Source organism: Fusarium oxysporum, chromosome I (assembly GCF_013085055.1).
Source record: "Fusarium oxysporum Fo47 chromosome I, complete sequence".
NCBI classification, from domain to species: domain Eukaryota; kingdom Fungi; phylum Ascomycota; class Sordariomycetes; order Hypocreales; family Nectriaceae; genus Fusarium; species Fusarium oxysporum.
In genome coordinates this window covers 806,728-823,815 of record NC_072840.1, presented here as the reverse complement: position 1 = coordinate 823,815, position 17,088 = coordinate 806,728, and the positions used below count along the sequence as shown (strand labels likewise).

At 47.0% G+C, this 17,088-nt stretch overlaps 10 protein-coding genes across 10 annotated transcripts; 6 read left to right on the top strand and 4 right to left on the bottom strand.

Annotated features, from left to right (window-relative positions):
- Nucleotides 1-816: 816 nt before the first annotated feature.
- On the top strand, nt 817-3,960 carry FOBCDRAFT_246472 (uncharacterized protein; the record flags this gene model as incomplete). Its single annotated transcript, XM_031180612.3, has 6 exons — nt 817-915; nt 972-1,932; nt 2,210-2,231; nt 2,537-2,693; nt 2,822-3,011; nt 3,068-3,960. The coding sequence occupies 6 exons, from the start codon at nt 817-819 to the stop codon at nt 3,907-3,909; spliced, it is 2,271 nt and encodes a 756-aa protein (XP_031041380.3). The 3' UTR covers nt 3,910-3,960.
- Nucleotides 3,961-4,191: 231 nt separating this feature from the next.
- On the top strand, nt 4,192-5,786 carry FOBCDRAFT_254977 (fungal-specific transcription factor domain-containing protein). The gene is made up of 3 exons (XM_059611156.1): nt 4,192-4,270; nt 4,321-4,601; nt 4,654-5,786. The coding sequence occupies exons 1-3, from the start codon at nt 4,197-4,199 to the stop codon at nt 5,721-5,723; spliced, it is 1,425 nt and encodes a 474-aa protein (XP_059466534.1). The 5' UTR covers nt 4,192-4,196; the 3' UTR covers nt 5,724-5,786.
- Nucleotides 5,787-6,047: 261 nt separating this feature from the next.
- On the top strand, nt 6,048-6,926 carry FOBCDRAFT_210094 (uncharacterized protein). Its single transcript, XM_031180609.3, has one exon. It carries the CDS (start codon nt 6,125-6,127, stop codon nt 6,836-6,838), a length of 714 nt encoding a protein of 237 aa, XP_031041377.2. The 5' UTR covers nt 6,048-6,124; the 3' UTR covers nt 6,839-6,926.
- Nucleotides 6,927-7,100: 174 nt separating this feature from the next.
- Nucleotides 7,101-9,583, bottom strand: FOBCDRAFT_254975 (uncharacterized protein; the record flags this gene model as incomplete). Its single annotated transcript, XM_031180608.3, has 5 exons — nt 9,491-9,583; nt 9,042-9,439; nt 8,412-8,994; nt 7,696-8,362; nt 7,101-7,645 (listed from the first exon to the last, which is right to left on the bottom strand). The coding sequence occupies exons 1-5, from the start codon at nt 9,518-9,520 to the stop codon at nt 7,101-7,103; spliced, it is 2,223 nt and encodes a 740-aa protein (XP_031041376.2). The 5' UTR covers nt 9,521-9,583.
- Nucleotides 9,584-9,829: 246 nt separating this feature from the next.
- Nucleotides 9,830-10,495, bottom strand: FOBCDRAFT_254974 (uncharacterized protein; the record flags this gene model as incomplete). The annotated part of the gene is made up of 3 exons (XM_031180607.2): nt 9,830-10,066; nt 10,116-10,379; nt 10,430-10,495. The coding sequence occupies 3 exons, from the start codon at nt 10,493-10,495 to the stop codon at nt 9,830-9,832; spliced, it is 567 nt and encodes a 188-aa protein (XP_031041375.2).
- A 979-nt stretch (nt 10,496-11,474) lies between these two features.
- FOBCDRAFT_172688 (uncharacterized protein) lies at nt 11,475-12,455 on the top strand (the record flags this gene model as incomplete). The annotated part of the gene is made up of 1 exon (XM_031180606.3): nt 11,475-12,455. The coding sequence occupies one exon, from the start codon at nt 11,475-11,477 to the stop codon at nt 12,387-12,389; it is 915 nt and encodes a 304-aa protein (XP_031041374.2). The 3' UTR covers nt 12,390-12,455.
- FOBCDRAFT_210090 (acyl-CoA N-acyltransferase) lies at nt 12,443-13,227 on the bottom strand. Its single transcript, XM_059609303.1, has one exon. It carries the CDS (start codon nt 13,169-13,171, stop codon nt 12,590-12,592), a length of 582 nt encoding a protein of 193 aa, XP_059463761.1. The 5' UTR covers nt 13,172-13,227; the 3' UTR covers nt 12,443-12,589.
- FOBCDRAFT_210088 (CheY-like superfamily) lies at nt 13,214-14,407 on the bottom strand. The gene is made up of 3 exons (XM_031180603.3): nt 14,107-14,407; nt 13,324-14,043; nt 13,214-13,238 (listed from the first exon to the last, which is right to left on the bottom strand). Exon 2 carries the CDS (start codon nt 13,996-13,998, stop codon nt 13,528-13,530), a length of 471 nt encoding a protein of 156 aa, XP_031041371.2. The 5' UTR covers nt 13,999-14,043; nt 14,107-14,407; the 3' UTR covers nt 13,214-13,238; nt 13,324-13,527.
- Nucleotides 14,408-14,478: 71 nt separating this feature from the next.
- Nucleotides 14,479-15,583, top strand: FOBCDRAFT_210087 (uncharacterized protein). Its single transcript, XM_059609302.1, has one exon. The coding sequence runs from the start codon at nt 14,617-14,619 to the stop codon at nt 15,403-15,405; it is 789 nt and encodes a 262-aa protein (XP_059463760.1). The 5' UTR covers nt 14,479-14,616; the 3' UTR covers nt 15,406-15,583.
- A 531-nt stretch (nt 15,584-16,114) lies between these two features.
- On the top strand, nt 16,115-16,996 carry FOBCDRAFT_210085 (uncharacterized protein). Its single transcript, XM_059609301.1, has 2 exons — nt 16,115-16,649; nt 16,703-16,996. The coding sequence occupies exons 1-2, from the start codon at nt 16,407-16,409 to the stop codon at nt 16,889-16,891; spliced, it is 432 nt and encodes a 143-aa protein (XP_059463759.1). The 5' UTR covers nt 16,115-16,406; the 3' UTR covers nt 16,892-16,996.
- The last annotated feature ends 92 nt before the right edge of the window (nt 16,997-17,088 follow it).

Below are 17,088 nucleotides of genomic sequence, written 5' to 3'. Positions count from 1 at the left end.
CAAATAATGGATATCAGTCGTATATCGTCCGGTAGCGAATTGTCGGACAGATAGGTGCCTTTGCTGCCGAATGAGGATCGCTTGGCGTGAGAATGAACGTGGAATTAATGTAGAGATAAGTGGCTCAAAGTATGAAGGAATACATAGGATATCAGACTTGTGGGAGTATTTATCCATCTTTGAGAGGGACAGTCTGTATCTACCACGTCAGCGTCAATCATATCAACCTTAGCCGCTTTGGTCAATTTTACACGGAACCCCTAAGTTAAACAAACACGGTCTTTTCTTGGTAGCGGTCACCCCATAATGCACGGTCTTTCTTAGCAGGCGAAGGCTCAGGTGAAAGCCCTGGTCTTGTGGGCTTTTTCGTTTACTTGTTCTCCGGGAAGATCACCCGGACTGCAATTCTCTGATCAACGGCTAACTTAATCTTTCGGCAACGGACTCCGACAAATGAAGTTGGTCACAGCACAAAGACCGGGGCTCAGAGATGTGAAACATCCGAGCAGAGGGCCCGCTAACTTAAGAATAAAGTATTCATACTCGTAAACGTTCTCGAAAGTGTTTAGTGCTCGCATTTCTAACTAGAAAGGGCTAGACGACCCGACTCGCGATGGAATACGCGGAAACAAACTCAATTGGGAATAAAGTGTGGATTCAAATCTGCCCCATGCATCATCCTTTCGCATTCCCGTATACTTGTTACTCTCCCTCGTTGTGAGTTCCTTTCTATACTCGCAATATTACCTCGCTTTTTTTCCTTTCTCGACAATTTTCCTCGTGTTCGAATTTTATGTCGGTCAGCCAATAATCACGATGCAAGCTGAAGGCTCACGGAAACTCCGTCAAGGTCATCGCAAGTCCCGTAATGGGTGCACTACTTGCAAGAAGCGTCACATTAAGTGTGATGAAAAGGTTGCTGTTCTTTCTTGCACGAATATTCCAACGCTTTGCTAAACTTCTCATGCTAGCGACCGGAATGCGCCAATTGTTCCATTTCTGAGAGAACATGTCACTACGTACCTCCACAAAAACGCAAAACTGGCTCTTCCCCGTACGAAACAGAACTCCCGACGCTATCTGCTTTCCCAGCAGCCAGTGTATTTGCAGAATTGCCAGTTCCCTCACCACCGGATCTACATGAGATCGAGTCCGACGACCTCTTTACTTTTGGCCACTTAAATCTGCTCTACCATGTTCAAGAACACATGGCTGACTGGATGATGGTGACGGACCGACTTCAGCCACTCGCCAACGGCTACATAACCACGGCATTAAAAACACCCTATCTAATGAATCAGCTTCTCGCTTTATCTGCGATGCACCTTAAGACTATTGACAAACACACGGCCCAGTCTTATATGAACACCGCGACACACCTCCGCCATCGAGCTCTCCGTGGTTTCAACAAGTGTCTTGACGATACCTCCGAATCAAACTCAACAGCTCAATTCTTCTTCGCCTCCCTCTTGGCACTGCACTACCTCGCAGAGACTGTAGCAGGTCTAGCTGACCAAGATTTTGCCACGACTCTCGACTGCATGGTGAATTATTTTAGACTTCATCGTGGAGCTAGAGTCATGGGTGAGAGAGCGAGCACGAGCTTTACAAACTCGAGGATATCTCAGTGGCTGATGGATGCATCGAAAGAAGGATCCCATGACTCACATGCTACTTCTGCGGAATGTGCAATACTCGCTTCAATGCTCGAAACATCTGAACTCAACGAAGAATCGAGAAAAGCCTGTGAGGAGGCGACTGAGGCTCTCGGGTTTGTGGTACGTCGCATTCAAGGGCCCAACAGCTGGGGAGTACATGGCTTGATGGCGTGGTCGAACCTGATCCCGTGGCGATTCCTAACGCTTTTGGAGAAGCAAATTCCCGAGGCCCTGGTCATTCTAGCCCATTATGCCGTTTTGCTGCACCGCTTTCGTGCGTTTTGGTGTCTAGATGATATTGGGGAACGCTTGGTAGAGGGCATCTCGGGACTTTTAGCCGCGTATTGGGCTAGATGGCTTCCAAAGCTGGGGGGGAAATGAAGTCTAGTGATTTCTAGAATGGACATTAATGGTTGAAGACGTCGAGTCCTGCAGTAACTATAATTACAGCACAGCGATGGTTGTACTCACTGGCTGGTGATCACATATTTTTTTTTAGCTACGTTCATCGAGCTAATCATCTGTGCCGCATAATTTCTATTGCGTGGCAGATATCTGTCACCACACGTTAGTGTACGCTGCCTGACTTCAACGTTGAGTACCTAGTAGGTTCTGCAATACACATTTTATGCGTAAACCGATCACGAAAAGCAACTGTTTAGGGTAGCCGATGGATCAAGTTCAACCAGATTTGACTCCACGACTGGATCTGATGCGGAAGGTGGAGTACCACGTACTGAACTGATCCATCATGTACCCCGCTTCTGTAGGTACTGTTATAAATTACTTTGATTACAACTTTGCATGGCGAAATTATGTGCTGTGATGAGTGAGGCCAGAGTATTCCTTAACAATAGCCTTACTCGTGGTAAGTCTAGGGCCACATCGACTGCCAATCACGCTATTTACGCTGAACACGCCCAATACGCCCAGCACGCCGCTAAAGCAAGCTGGATGTTGGAAGACGCCATTTTCGCGCGTCCTTCCAGGGACACAGATGCTATCAAATTCATGATTGAGAATGAGAGGCAGAATGTATAAAGGGGGGAATGGCGTGTGCGATATGTTGAGTGAGTGTATCTTTCCCGCGACACTTTGAAATTATCTTACCATTTCTTAACTCTGTTCGCTATTCTTCCATGGCTTCCACTACATTCAAACAGTATTGGCTACCAGAGAAAAAAGGTTTCAACTCCCTGCAATTGAGAGCTGTTCCAAAAGAATCACCCCAGCTTGGTCAGATCTTGGTCCGCATCAAAGCTGTCTCGTTGAACTGGCGAGATGGTATCGTCGCCATCGGCACTTACCCCTTTCCCGGCCCTGATGCTCTAGTTCCCGGAAGTGATGGTGCTGGTAAGTGACCACTAGCAGCAATAGTCTCCCGCTCACCAACTGACAGGCCTAAACAGGCATCGTCGAAGCGGTCGGGGAGGGTGTGACCGAATGGAAAGAAGGTGATCGTGTAGTCGCCAACTTCACCCAAGAACACATCGCGGGTCGTCTCACTCGAGATGTCGGCTTAACCCAGTTGGGCGGTGAAGCACAGGGCCTTCTCGGGGAGTACTTTATCTTTCCCAAGACAGGCGTGGTTAAGATCCCCGACTACTTATCCTTTGAAGAGGCTTCGTGCCTTCCATGTGCCGCCTTGACGGCTTGGAACGCCTTGTATGGGCTGACTCCTCTGCGGCCTGGCCAAACCGTTCTTCTACAAGGTACTGGAGGCGTTTCCACTTTTGCGCTGCAGATAGCACACGCCGCTGGAGCCAAGACCATTGTGACTTCGTCATCTGACGATAAACTGGCGAAAGCAGAAGATCTTGGTGCAACGTATGGAATAAACTATAACAAGACTCCCGACTGGGCTGCGGAAGCCATGAAGATCACCAAGGGCAAGGGAGTCGATCACATCATTGAGATCGGGGGAACTTTGACACTTCAGGCATCATTCGATGCGATCGGTTTCAATGGACAGATCCACTGCATTGGGCACATCACCAATCCTGATCCGTTGGGTGCTGGTAAAGACCTTCGAGGTCCTGATGCGGCTTTCCTCGCGTTGGACCGTCTTTGTGTTGTTCGAGGTGTCGTGGTGGGATCCCGAGAGCAGCTACAAGATATGCTGGAGTGTTTTGAGACGAACGATATTCGACCAGTCATTGACCGCGTGTTTCCTTTTGAGAAGGCTAGGGAGGCGTATGATCACCTTTGGAGCTCCACACATACCGGAAAGGTTGTTATTCAGGTTCCATAGACTATTTGAGCAGTAGGCTTTTATTGACAAATGAAATAAGATTGATCTTCTATTTAATTGACTGGCTCTGAACTTTTAATACGAGTCACGAGGCTTGTAATTCCGTTGTAGTGTATTGTTCTTAGTTGAGGGAAATCAATGAACTGGCATGCAAAGCCTCACAACGACGGGATGAATAATCATTGTCAAGCTCTATATCGCTCCACGGGCGCAAGTTCTTCCGATCCTCGCCGACAACTTCTCTTGATGGGGTCAGCTAGTGATTTCTAACGTAACATTCACCGATTATGGAACAAGATAAGCCAAAGAAGAGAAAGGGGTCAAAGCACGACAAGACGGGGTGCTTGACCTGTCGCTACAGGTAATTACTCCAGCAAATGTCCTTCCAGTAGTGCTCACCGCCAACGTCAGACGGAAGAAATGCACAGAAAATACGTTTCCCAATTGTGGAACATGCATTCGACTGAACTTGGAATGTGTTCGAGATCCCATTCGTCGGGTCGTTCCATGTAGTGGCGATGACAATATCCAACCGCTCTTGACTCGGTACCAACTTGATACCCCCCCGACTCAACTATCTCCATTACCACTGAACCTGAACTCTCCCAAGAGACGCCAGGCGATGAATCACTACATCAGAGTACTGTCAGAGCTCTTGACTATAAGTAAAAACAATAACTCATTTCTGTCTGGTGCGTTGCGTTTCATACTATCGTGATTACGTGTAAACTAAGATCCCTCTAGACTTTCTCCCTCTGGCTATGGAATCACCAGCACTAGCCGAAACCCTCATCGCATACTCATCTGGCCACATGTCACATTCAGATCCAAGTTACACTACAGTATCACTCACGGCACGGTCTAGAGCCTTATGTGAACTGTCAATGACGATCAGCCACCCAGACCAAACTGCTTCAGTCACTGAAACCGCACTATCCGCTTGTCTTATTCTTTTGACTTCTGAGGTGTGCTTGGGAAGTCACCAGAGCTGGTATAATCACCTTGTCGGAGCCAAACATCTCATCGCTTGTGCTCAAAGTCAGGCTGATGGGTCGCTCGTTCAGGGAGCTCAGGCACTGAGGTTGACATCAGAGGGGCGATGGATCCTCCGTAACTTTGCGTACCACGACATCATTGGTGGTGTAACCCTGGGAACAAAACCTCTGCTCAGTCCCGAATATCTAAAGGATATTACACACGAGTTTGATACCTACTTGGGTGTTGCTTCACCGCTTCTTGTATACATAGGCCAAACAACCTGCCTAAGTCTCAACCCCATCGATATCGACTCGGGTATTCACCCGTCAAGAAACCACCTGAGCATCCAGCATGAGATCGAAAGCTGGAAGTGTCCTACAGGAACCCCCTCAACTCTTCAGGCTGCAGCCTATGCATACCGCGGTGCTGCGCTTATCTATCTTTACCGAAAGATGCGCCGCCATCTTGAAATAGATAGCAATTACTCCCTCACCTATGGGATGCCATTGAGCACTCTGAATGAAAAGCTTCAGACGATCGTGGCGAATACTTTGGATAGTATTGGGCAAGTACCCGAAAACGACGTTTCCGAGTCCTCCCTTCTGTTTCCTCTGTTTATTGTTGGAGGGGAAACTGAACGTACTGATCAAATGGAATTTGTTCGTACGAGACTACAAGTTTCATATAACAAACGAAGATTTCGCAACATCTCGCGAGCGCTAGAAGTACTGGAGGAGCTGTGGGTTTATCGCCTGATTCAGGATGTCGTGGGCGGGGAACGACCAGATTGGGAGGATATCTTGAAGTCTAGCCAAGAGCCATTACTTCTAACATGAGGGAATCGCACGCAAGTTCTAGACCGGATTACAAAGGTAGCTATTGACTGTCGCCATATCTCAGTGACTACTCTTTCGACTGTAGAGACTTTGCCAGTGACGTTACATATTTGCTAAATCTATCTTATGGGTTTAATGTATGCTAATTGGGCGTTTCGTATTTTGATACTATTTGATTTCAAGCACCAGCCCAACCAGGGCCTCTCCGATTATCCAGTTCGGGAAATCCACGGGCAAGATCATTCTCTTTGCTTACGGTTTCCGATATAAAGTGACCCCGCTTCAGTCATATCATCTGACCTGGGGCAATATAACACTCAATATCTTGCCCACTTCATTGCAGATAATTAGTCCTCAAATCCATCTGTCAAAGTCATCACACCAAACAGCCAGCTTTCAATATGACCACCAAAACCCCGCACATTCCCCACGTCCACCTCCTTTGCATGGAGGAACAATTCATCGACGCCTTCAACGTCGCTCGCAAGAGCCGCAAGCTGCCCGATTCCATCTCAATCGAGATCCACAACTGCGCTCTATCCCAACTCTCAAGCAAAGTCAAATTTGATACCGTCGTCTCACCGGCCAACTCCTACGGCCGTCTTGACGGCGCTTTTGACGACGCGATTTCTCGGCAGTTTTCACCGCGCGATGATTACCATGCTCTTACGGGCGTTGCGCAAGCTCAGCTGTACAAAACGTGGCGTGGTTTCGCACCGCCCGGAACATGTACTTTGGTAGAAATCCCCAAGGAGTTCGAAACAAGATCGCGGAATGTTTATGGGACGCGGCGTGTTGCGCTATGCCCGACGATGCGTATGCCTGCTGACGTGAGATGGGATAAAGAGGTTGTGTATGAGTGTATCTGGAGTTTGCTTTGTGCGATCGACAACCACAATCACGATGCCTCTGAATATGATCAGATTCAGAGCGTTCTTATGACTCCGTTGGCAACAGGTGTAGGAAGGGTGAGTCCGGAAAAATGGGCGCTGCAGACTGTTCTGGCTATGAAGCATTTCGTAGAGGCTTCTGATAATCCGCAGAAATGGAGTTCTTTGCAGTGGGCTGATCTAGGCAGAACTTGTGCTGAGACGCAACTTACTTGGACAAAGTAGTATGTCCGATTACGGATTATGTCACTTAAACATGAGTTATCAATGAAGGCTGATGCATGGTGCAGGAAGCCGATTACCGAGTTCCCAATGCCGTGTTATCTGTCTGAGGATTAACCGTATAGCTGCCAATCCCCCACAGATCTATGACGCAAGACTGTGCTTAGTACTATTATGTTCCAGGTTGACTCTTATATTTATCCTCAAACTGGCGGCCAGTAATGCTTACACAACGTTGTGATCTCATTGCAAAGTCTCGCAGAAGTTAAGCTCCCAGATTTGCAGATACGCGCCAACTCTGCCATATCTCGTAAAGGGCAATCTCATGATAATGAACAAAATCAAAGTCACCCGTTTTCCATCTGCAATGGATACATGTTGATATATCACCCATTTCACCACCGTCCGATGTCTCATGATGACAGGCCAGGGAGCGACAAAGCGGATGCAGTTTCCGGTATGGATACGACCACTCAGAAAGTACATTCCCCGTGACATCCTCAAAGCACACCGCGCATTTCCAGTTTTGTTCGGAAGCGCCAGTGGGTTCATGGTTGTAGCGATCTGCTAATTCGCAAGAACTTGATGCCCCAAGGGTCTTGATGAGCTCGTCAAGCTGGTATTGTTTAACGTCCCATGAGTCATCATTGTTCTGTAAGCATACCGCAAAAGATACTCCCAGTAGGGGTTTAATCAGTTCTGATATGCAATGTGCGATGAACTGAGGGGATGCCTGCAAGCCTTCTGTATAGCGGTTGAAGTGTTTTTGGAATCCGGACATAAAGACTCTCACTTCGGCTTCGCCAGAACCTGAGTAGTAGGAATTAGCGCTGTTGATATACATGGTAAACGGTTCTTACGATCGGTGGTGCCTTTCGCGGCGGCTTTGAAGAGACAGAAAAGCCTGGCGAGTATGCCTTTGAAGTGTTCATAGCTCTCTGCACTAGGCGCTACTCCCCTCATACGTAAAGAAATTGTAAGTGAATCCCGAAAGTCCTTAATGTAGCGCGATCCGCAAAGATAGATCCCATTAGCGCGAGTATCGTGTAATTCCTGGTAGAATCTAGTAAGTCTTCTTAGGGATTGATCGTGAATGGAGTCAAGATATCGGCGGCCGTTGGACGATACAGGGAGCTCCAATCTCCACGATGAAAGCTCCAAACAAAAGGTGTGCCATTTACTTTCTTGGCCGTCCTTTTCGCGGTAGTTTCCCATGATTGGAAACTTGCAGGCATGGCAATAGTATGCAGCCTCTCGACAAAAGTGTAACATGCAATAGATTCTACTGTCGATTAGATGATAATCACTGTCCTCAGTGAAGACTATCTCGCATCGATCACACGTGAAGTGGTGTGCGTGGTATCGACGATCAAGTACTGCTACAAAGTCACCTAAAATGGTCTCCTGGCATTTGTGGCACTGTATATCCCGTCGTCGAATATAGTCTTCCTCGCATAGTGGCTCTGATTGAATGCCATTTTCCTCTTTCGATAGGCGATAGCCATTTTGGAGAGAAACACCGCAGTCCTAAGTAATTGACGTTAGCTGAGATAGTTCGACCTTGTCCTGTACTTACAGAGCAGGTGAAACATCCGACATGCCACGTTTCGCCTAATACTCTCACTTCATGGCCAGTGATAGTCTTGTGACAGCCATAGCAAGTAGATGTGCTGACAAGCGCATAAGGCCGGAATATTTGGACGTCCGACCAGCTGCCAACCTTTTCGGTTCGGAATGACGGTCGCACTAAATCTTTGGCGAATGAAATTGGCTTCTCTCGGGAGACTCTCACCAAAGAAGCAGATTTCTTTTGAGACTGCGCTGGACTTGTATCCACCTCTCTGACCGTCCCCGTATCAGAGTCCACGTCTTCGATTTCTAGTTGCTTCATCTCAGCTTGAGCTTTAATGAAGACCCGTCTGTATGCCTGGCTGTTGATAACGAGATGGTCGAACTCAAAATCGAGCTCAGAAGGTGCATTACCGGAAAAGGCCTCGAGGTGAAAGAAACTGAGGTTGGCAGCATCGTTATCGAAAATTGACTCAGAGTCCATCTTGACGCTCGGGTTGCAGGATCGCAGGGACTGGGCTTCGGAGGCAGCCGCTTTTATCCTCGCTGTATTCTGCCGAATGTCCTTCTGGATGTTGGATAAAGTCTCACTAGCCATCTTAGTATGAAGATAACGATGAATATCATTTCCACTTACAGTTCAAGAAGATTCAAAAGAAAGGTAATAGATGACTGCTGCCCTCTGAGCGCACCTAGCAGCTCCTTCAGGCGGTCTTGGTTCCAGATAAACTTGATCTTAGCCCAGACTCCTGGGTTCTTAGATCGAAGACTTCGTGTTTCTGCCTCGAGGCAGCTGAACACAACCATGCATCCAGTTAACGCTGTTTCAAAAGCCGTCCAGATTTCTGTTTTCGATGCCCATGCTTGTGCAAGGTCATCTCTTCGAAGGATCTTCATTTGCAGTTCTGATAAACCGATACTTATTATAGTTGACTCGGAGCATATCATGGCGATGACTGCTGGGACGTCTTGATATTCTCCTGCGAGATCGTGGAGCTTCTTGCATGTTGAGAGACATGTCGCAGTCAATCCGACCTAAGCAGATATTAGTTTTCTATGGCTACAAATGCTGGTAGCGCTGTTTACCACCGAGCTCGCGATAGACAGCGGATCCATCGCGAAATGTTCAATATCAGGTTTCAATCATCAAAGCTGTGAAAAAGACTCCGTGAACAAGACAATAGAGCCTTGAAAAATGAGGGGTTACGTCTTTTTATTGAAACGAGGCTCCCGGTGCGAGCCTAGAGAGCTGAGCTCATGGTGTGCACAGCCTCATTAGACAGCCCCAGGTTCCAAAGTGGCTGCTAAGGCTGACTTGGGATTCCGCAGTCGACGTGGAAATTGAGTCAGTATTCTCTACTCAAAACGTCGATACAAATAAAGCTGTCGTTTGTGACGATATTTACTTCAACCTAACTGGACCCCTTATTCGTTGTCGCTATCAACGATGAGCTGAGTAATGGCAGCTTTCATTTCCATTCCAGGATATGTCGCAACATGGAACTCGATCACCTGATCATTCCCATCGTTATCCTTTCCCTTATACCGATTTTCCGAAGTGATACTATTGCCTTGCCTGGTGGCAATCTCAAGGCCTGTTTTCGCAGAATCTGATTCGACAACCCCAGCCTTGAAGCCTCCCATCAGCGGAGCATCAAGTCCCTAGCAAACAGTAGGCTCTAGTTGAGGTTTGATTTATAGTGCTACTTACAATGGCGAAGTGAAATTGATGACTTTCGTCTAAATGTGCCCAGAATGAGAGGCCGGTAGATGTCCCCGACACATCATTGTACGCAGTGAACGTCATTTGTCCATAGGGGCCCACCGACTCAGGCGCCGTAAGGTACTTTCCAGCATTAAAATAACTCTTTTCGAGAACTATATTGAACTGAGTGGCGTTCTGGACTGTGCATTGATACCAGCGATGCTTATCACGAATCTCATCTGAGGGGCGAGGGGTCATCGCATTCAGAGTCTATGAATAGTCAGAAAAGAACGTCGTGATTTAAGTTCGGATGATCATACGTCTTTCACCATTGATATCAGCTTCAGTTGATGATCAAGAACGGTGGCGATGTCGATAATAACCATTTTGTGCGTTGGAGATCGATTATATGATGTCTTGGCTTCTGCTGGAGTAGGCTGAGAGAAACAAGAACACACGTATTCACAATGAGGAATCCACGCCTGCATTTATACCTCATCCAACTTCCAAGTGTTTGCGTCCGGATGTTCGATCTATCTGAACTATTGAACCTTAAGTTCTTAGACGCGATGATAGAAACGCGGGGTCAACCCATCCTGACGATTACTCTTCCTTTGATTTCTATTCCATGAATAATGGATACACACAATTTGCACGTCAAATGGAGAAGAGTGTCACATTCTGTTCAATCTGTTGTGGTTGGGTGTAGTCCATCTACGTTGCGGTTGGTACTTGGACGTTTCGATCAAAGTAGTCAGGATATCTTTTCTGGCAAGAGCATGCTGAAATTTGAACCAAGATTAGTGATGAACTATTATTCCACTATACTCTCAGCCGCAGGCGTATACTGGCGAATGGGGGTTAGCTACTTGTTGCTTGACTTTAGCTCGTATCAAAACGTCTGTCCTGACGATCAGCTTTCATCTACTAGACGTGGTGGCAGGTCACTGGGACAGAAACCTTCATTCAGCAGGAAATTAACCAAACATAGAATATTTCATTATGCATAAAATAACTCTCTTCTGGGCTGATATACTGCTCGAAATTAATTAACACTTAGCAGTCAAAAGGATCAGAGCCAAGCATTCAAAGTGGGGGTTCAACAAGATCGATGATTGGCTAGCTCGCATTTTATTGCCCTTCATTGGATGTTCAAGCAGGACCTTCATAAAGTTCCTATTTTATGATGCAGCAGTATTTATTGACATGCGAGACTCCTTGCTTCCCGGCTCCTTAGTATTCTTAAGTCCGGAGTCCGTACACATATTTAAGCACGGGCATCGTCACTGATCTCTCGAAATTCCTCCTCCATATCAGCTCACACAACGACGAAAACATCATTATCAGACCTTAATTCCAATCACAATGTCTACAGTTCAAACATATCCTTTTGACCCAACCAAAGATATACCTCCCCTCGCTGGGAAGGTGATCTTCATCACTGGCGCAAACACCGGTCTTGGAAAAGCCACTGCTATTGAACTGGCCAAACACTCTCCTGCCCATATCTACATTACTTCACGAAACTCCGCCAAGGGGAATGCTGCTCTTGAGGAAGTCAAGAAGACAGCCAGTGGAGGCATCAAGGTATCTCTGTTGGAGCTTGATCTCTCTAGTTTTGAAAGCATAAAGTCTGCTGCTGCCGAGTTTCTCAAACGCGAGGACAGACTTGACGTTCTCTTGCTGAACGCTGGCGTCATGGGTGCTCCACCTACCCTGACAAAAGATGGTTATGAGATGCATATGGGAACCAACCACCTCGGGCATGCTTTGCTTCTCAAGCTTCTCAAACCAGTCCTTGACAAGACTCCCGATGCTCGTGCCGTGCATCTCAGTTCTGCCGGATTCCGTCATGTCGGGCCAGCTGGTATCGAATTCGATACCCTCAAGTCCGCAAAGAGCGAGACGGCTTTACCTTACCGGTATGCCCAGAGCAAACTTGCGTGCCTTCTTTATGCAAGAGAAGCATCCAAGCGATACCCCAATTTCAAGAACATCGCCATCAACCCAGGCGAAGTTCAAACGGAGCCTTTTACTCGCGAGGCAGGAGATGATTTGATGAAACACCTCCAAGAGAATGTCGCCTCCAAACTCGCAATTCCTATTTCTGAGGGTGTCAAGAATCATCTTTGGGCTACTACGTCACCGGATATTAAGAATGGAGAATTTTATGAGCCTGTTGGAAAGACTGGTGGGTTGGAGGGACATGGCTTGGATGATGAGATGGCGAAGAAGCTTTGGGGTTGGACGGAGGAGCAGCTTAAAGACCAGGCTCTGTAATGTTATGTTCTTGCTCAGCCTGTATGGAATAACATCGTGCGTGGTTCAGCTTAACCAGGATGATAAAATGCCAGTCTTTACTCATGTAAGGGTATGTCAACTTGAGTAGTATTTTTTCACACTTTGGAAATATAGCATAGGTTATCCACTTCCTCTAAGTCTCCCCAAAAGTCTTCCAGGATTAATTGAAAGATACAATTCTAGATCTGATTATGAAGAAATTTATAGAAGAATGAACAGTCATGCAAATGCCCATCCGCACTCTCAGCATATTGTGGACAAACTCCCCATTCCGTATACCCAAGCTTCAAGTAAAACCCTCTAGCCGGAGTATCCGATGCTGTATCCAGCAACACCATAGTCTTACCCAATTCCTCCTTTGCGAACCTCTCCGCCATCTCCATTAGCTTCCTCCCCAGTCCATGACCTCTTTCTGCTGCGGAAACCAATAGCTTGCCGACTTCGACTTTGTGAGCATGAGTTTCCTTGGGATGGGTTACGAGCGAAATCGTTCCGACTGCGGTGGTGTCACGGGCGAGCACAAATAGGGTAGCTCTGGGCTTGAGGCCGAATAGTTGAGGTGATTGCGAGGACCAGAATTCCGTGGCTTTGGTGGTGGAGAGAGGTGCGTGGAAGCCGATTGAGGATGCAGAAGGGTCCTCGTTGACGCAGGATAAAAGTAGTTGAGTGAGTGAGGGATTCCATCGTTCTAGTTCCTCAGGACTAGTAATTTGATGTAGGGTGAACCCCGTTGGGAATTCGAGAGCAGCTGAAGAGCCCATTGTATTACTCAGTAAATCAGGAATAGTTCAAATTTGCTATATGGGGTATAACTGTCCTACCACCTCGCTATATATATAAAGTTTAGTATAATTGTACCCATGAGTCATTTGTAGATAGTGACCGAGCTAAATTATGTTATAAAATCACTTACCTCTTATTCTTTTTACAGAATGCGATGCCTCGGCTATCTTCGGAGGCTCATGCCGAACCAGATATTCCGTAACTCTATAGACGCTACTATTCTGAGGCTTATCGTTGATAAACTTGCTACCATGAATCATGAATTAATAATGGTGATTCACGCCCTTCGCACGACATCGGCGTCTTAAAGTCAATTATCCCGCACCCCGCTCCCTTAAACAGGCCAATTGTCGACAAGTTCTCGAAGACCCTCCAATCTAACCGGCTTCTTGAACGTCGTGTTCATTCCAAACTCATCCACCATTCGCCGATTCTCTGTCGCAATATCCCCTGCCACAAGTCCAACGATGATAGCAGGCTGAAGATTGTTCTCGCTCTCATGCTGTCTTATAAGAAGTGAAGCTTGCATGCCGCCCATGACAGGCATGGAAATATCCAACAAGATCATTTTGCATTGCTCGGGGTGCGCTTTGTATTTGTCGACGACTTCTTGGCCGTTCCAGGCGATGTTGTATTTGAGACCGAGTTTATCGAAGTGGTGCTTCATCAATTTCATGTTGACTTTGTTGTCGTCGACTAAAAGATACTCGGCATCTTCAGCCCATGAATTCGCATCCTCAGGGCCTCCCTTAGAGGGGACTGTTTGCGTGGAAACGTCTGATACTTTATTATCTGTTCCACTCATTTTCGCTGATTCATATATCTGCTGATTGTGATTAGACGCGGGGTCCTATGCTGTACGCGTCAGCGTCCGAGCTTCATACTCATCGACAGTTTGGTGGCTTGAACGAACCGCGTTGAATCAAGATTTATAGAGGAAACCTAATGAGAATTGAGACTGAGATGGGCGAGGATGAAAGTGAGTGAGATTAGAGAAAGGGCGGCCTCTTGACCTTTGTTTTCGTAGCATTCAACGGTTGACTAAGCCGTCGTGGAGCATGAAGGATTATATCTGGGTCTCAGAGGCATTGCGATCAGCGCTCTCAGTGGGCCAGTAAAATTGCTAGTGTCTGCCTTACAAAATTGAAATAATTCGAGGATAGCTCATGTATTAGATTTGGTCCTATAGTCAGTATGCTGGAGTATAAAGTTGCAGGATATGCCCTGATTGGTCATCGCGTATGCGCTGAAGTCCTACGACTGCAGCCAGGACTACAGAGCTCAGCCACTATCACCGCCTCTTCGTAACCATTCGCTGCCGATGTCCTTTGAACGGAGCATATTAAAGCCCTCTCCTTATGATGAGCTCTAAAAAATAATTTCTGTTCTTTTACACTACTATTGGTCCCTCTCAGTCGTCAACATGTTTACTCTTTTCCCGCATCTCCCCCCTGAACTTCGCGATGAAATCTGGTACCTTGCCCTATCAGAACCCCAGCCACCAGGAATATGCCAATGGAAGAAAGGCTGCTGGATCCCAAAATACCTTACCCCAGAAGAAGCGGATTGGTCCGACGACGATCCTAACAACATTCGCTTAGAGTTTCGCTACGACAAGTTGGCAACATCAGTTTATATACCGATCGTGGATGTCAATCAAGAAGCGCGCCGTGTTGCACTAGCTTGGGCCGGCGATAACAACATCAAGAATCGATACATAAACGGCAAATATGAGTTCAAGCGCAGGATGGATAAGGACAGAGATACTGTCTACCTCCCCAACAATAAGATAGACGCCGCTGAGATAGAGGCTATCGATCGTGGTTTTGAACCAGATCTTATCGACCGGAATCACACCGTGGCAACGTATATTACAAGCTTGGCAGTACCGGCAAGATATATGCGAACCGCCGACGAAACACCTTACTCGTGGGAATGGCACGAGAATCTTGAAAAGATATACGTCATTGTTGGAAAACAACCCGACGGAGATGGTCAGTGGGAGATTGACACGACGAGAGGAACAAGCCTATTTTGGACAAGGGACACCGGCACATTTATTCCCCAGCTAGGAGCGGATGAATTTTGCAGTAGGTATCTTTTGAAGATGATCGTGGAGGATAAGATGGAACTTGGGGCTGCCCTCATGCGCTGTCAGGGACCGGCGAGGAACTCGTTTGAGATTCGTGTATGCTCGGTGATAAGAAGGTGAGTGAGAATTTTGATTGTACAATGGTATATTTACACATATTCAGGTCGCCAAAGACACCTTCTCGTACGCTTACAAATATGAAGGAGATGTTTGATGGGTGTTTAAGCGGGGTGCATCTGAGCAAAAAACCTCAATATATCTGATAGTGTTGAGAAGCGGTATAGGCCCTATTCTTCTGTTACCAACGAACAGAGGCTTCTGTTCTTGGGCTTTTAGTGTAGCGGTCTGATCGCCACAGTTAGAAATCAGTTTTTCATGGTTCAAAAAGAAAAGGATTTCATATGCAAGTCTATTTGACCATTGCCTATAGGGAAGAATCAAAAGATTTGCTTAAATGTCAAGTGTTTGTGAGAGTATAATCCACGTAGGTGAACCAAGACGGTATCATCGCCATGACTTTCCCGTCCCCCTTTCTCAATTGTCCTATTCCAAAGGACCAGGAAAGACGCAAGATTGTGACAGCGCATATAGCCATGAAAATCATTCCGCGCAACTGACAAACCATGCTCAGAGAACATGCATCGTGTGTGCCATGCTACCATGAAACCACCAGTGGGGCTTTTAATTCTTAATGGCTTTCGCAGCGGCCCTGATAGCATCCTTGATCCTGAGGGGCTTGATATCGGGGAACCTGTTGTTCCGTGCCACCGAATCATCGACGTTAGTGCCCCCAGTCTCAAAGACCAGACCGAATGCAGCAGAAAAAGCAAGCAGCGCATCTCTGGGGATGGGGATATGAGGCAGCGCCAACGTCAGAGCTGGGAGCTCCGTGACGACACCCTTCTCTAGATCCTCGATGCTGTCGTGGGTGACCTTGAACTTGGTATCTGCGAAATATTAGCGACTGGGGAGAGTTCGTACTAAAGAAATCACCCACCCTTGCCCTCTTCGGCAGCCTGGAGAACCTCATTCCAAGTCGCCTTGTCGCCGATGATCCAGTACTCTCTTTCCCACTCGGTGAAATCAAGAACTCGATCAGCGTACTTGGCCAGATCGAAAGTATGGGCGAAAGTGACCAGGGTGTCCCCTTTGCCGGGAATGGCTGCCGTGTCATGAACAAGGTCAACAACGGCAATCATGGGGGACATGTAGGTCTTGTGAGCGGGCGTCGGAAAAAGGAGGGATGTGACCTGGATCAACTGTTAGCAGTCCTTGTGGAGCTGGAGCGCTCTGCCTCAGTCAATGTGACTACATACTGCGCTCCTGCAGCAGCTCCCATGGCCGACAATAATGATTCCAGAATGGTGAGTATCAATGGAGCTTTCTGGCTTTAGCAACTGTTTACTAATCTAAGTAGCATCATTCCTGGCTACTTGCAAATCCCGACTACATGCCACTTGTGCAAGGTCTGATGGGAAACATATCTACACTGAGAGAGCAGTCTTCAAATGTCCTTTCAAGTTTGTTAGGCGGTTTGGGCAAGGGTCCTGATGGTTTCGTATCTGTCAAACCAGTGTCACTGAATCCAAGCACCTACGGGTTCTGAGTTCTGAGTGGTGAGGATAAGCTCCCGGCCCCAGGCCTCAATTGGATATAACGCATCTAGGTCACATTTTAGACATTTTTTCACGGCATTACAGGCTAATTATAAAGAATTATTTGATATAACAGATAGTTAGACTATGTGATGATGAAAAAGCATGCGAAGATATCTTGACAGAGACTGTTTAGGTGGCCAAAACT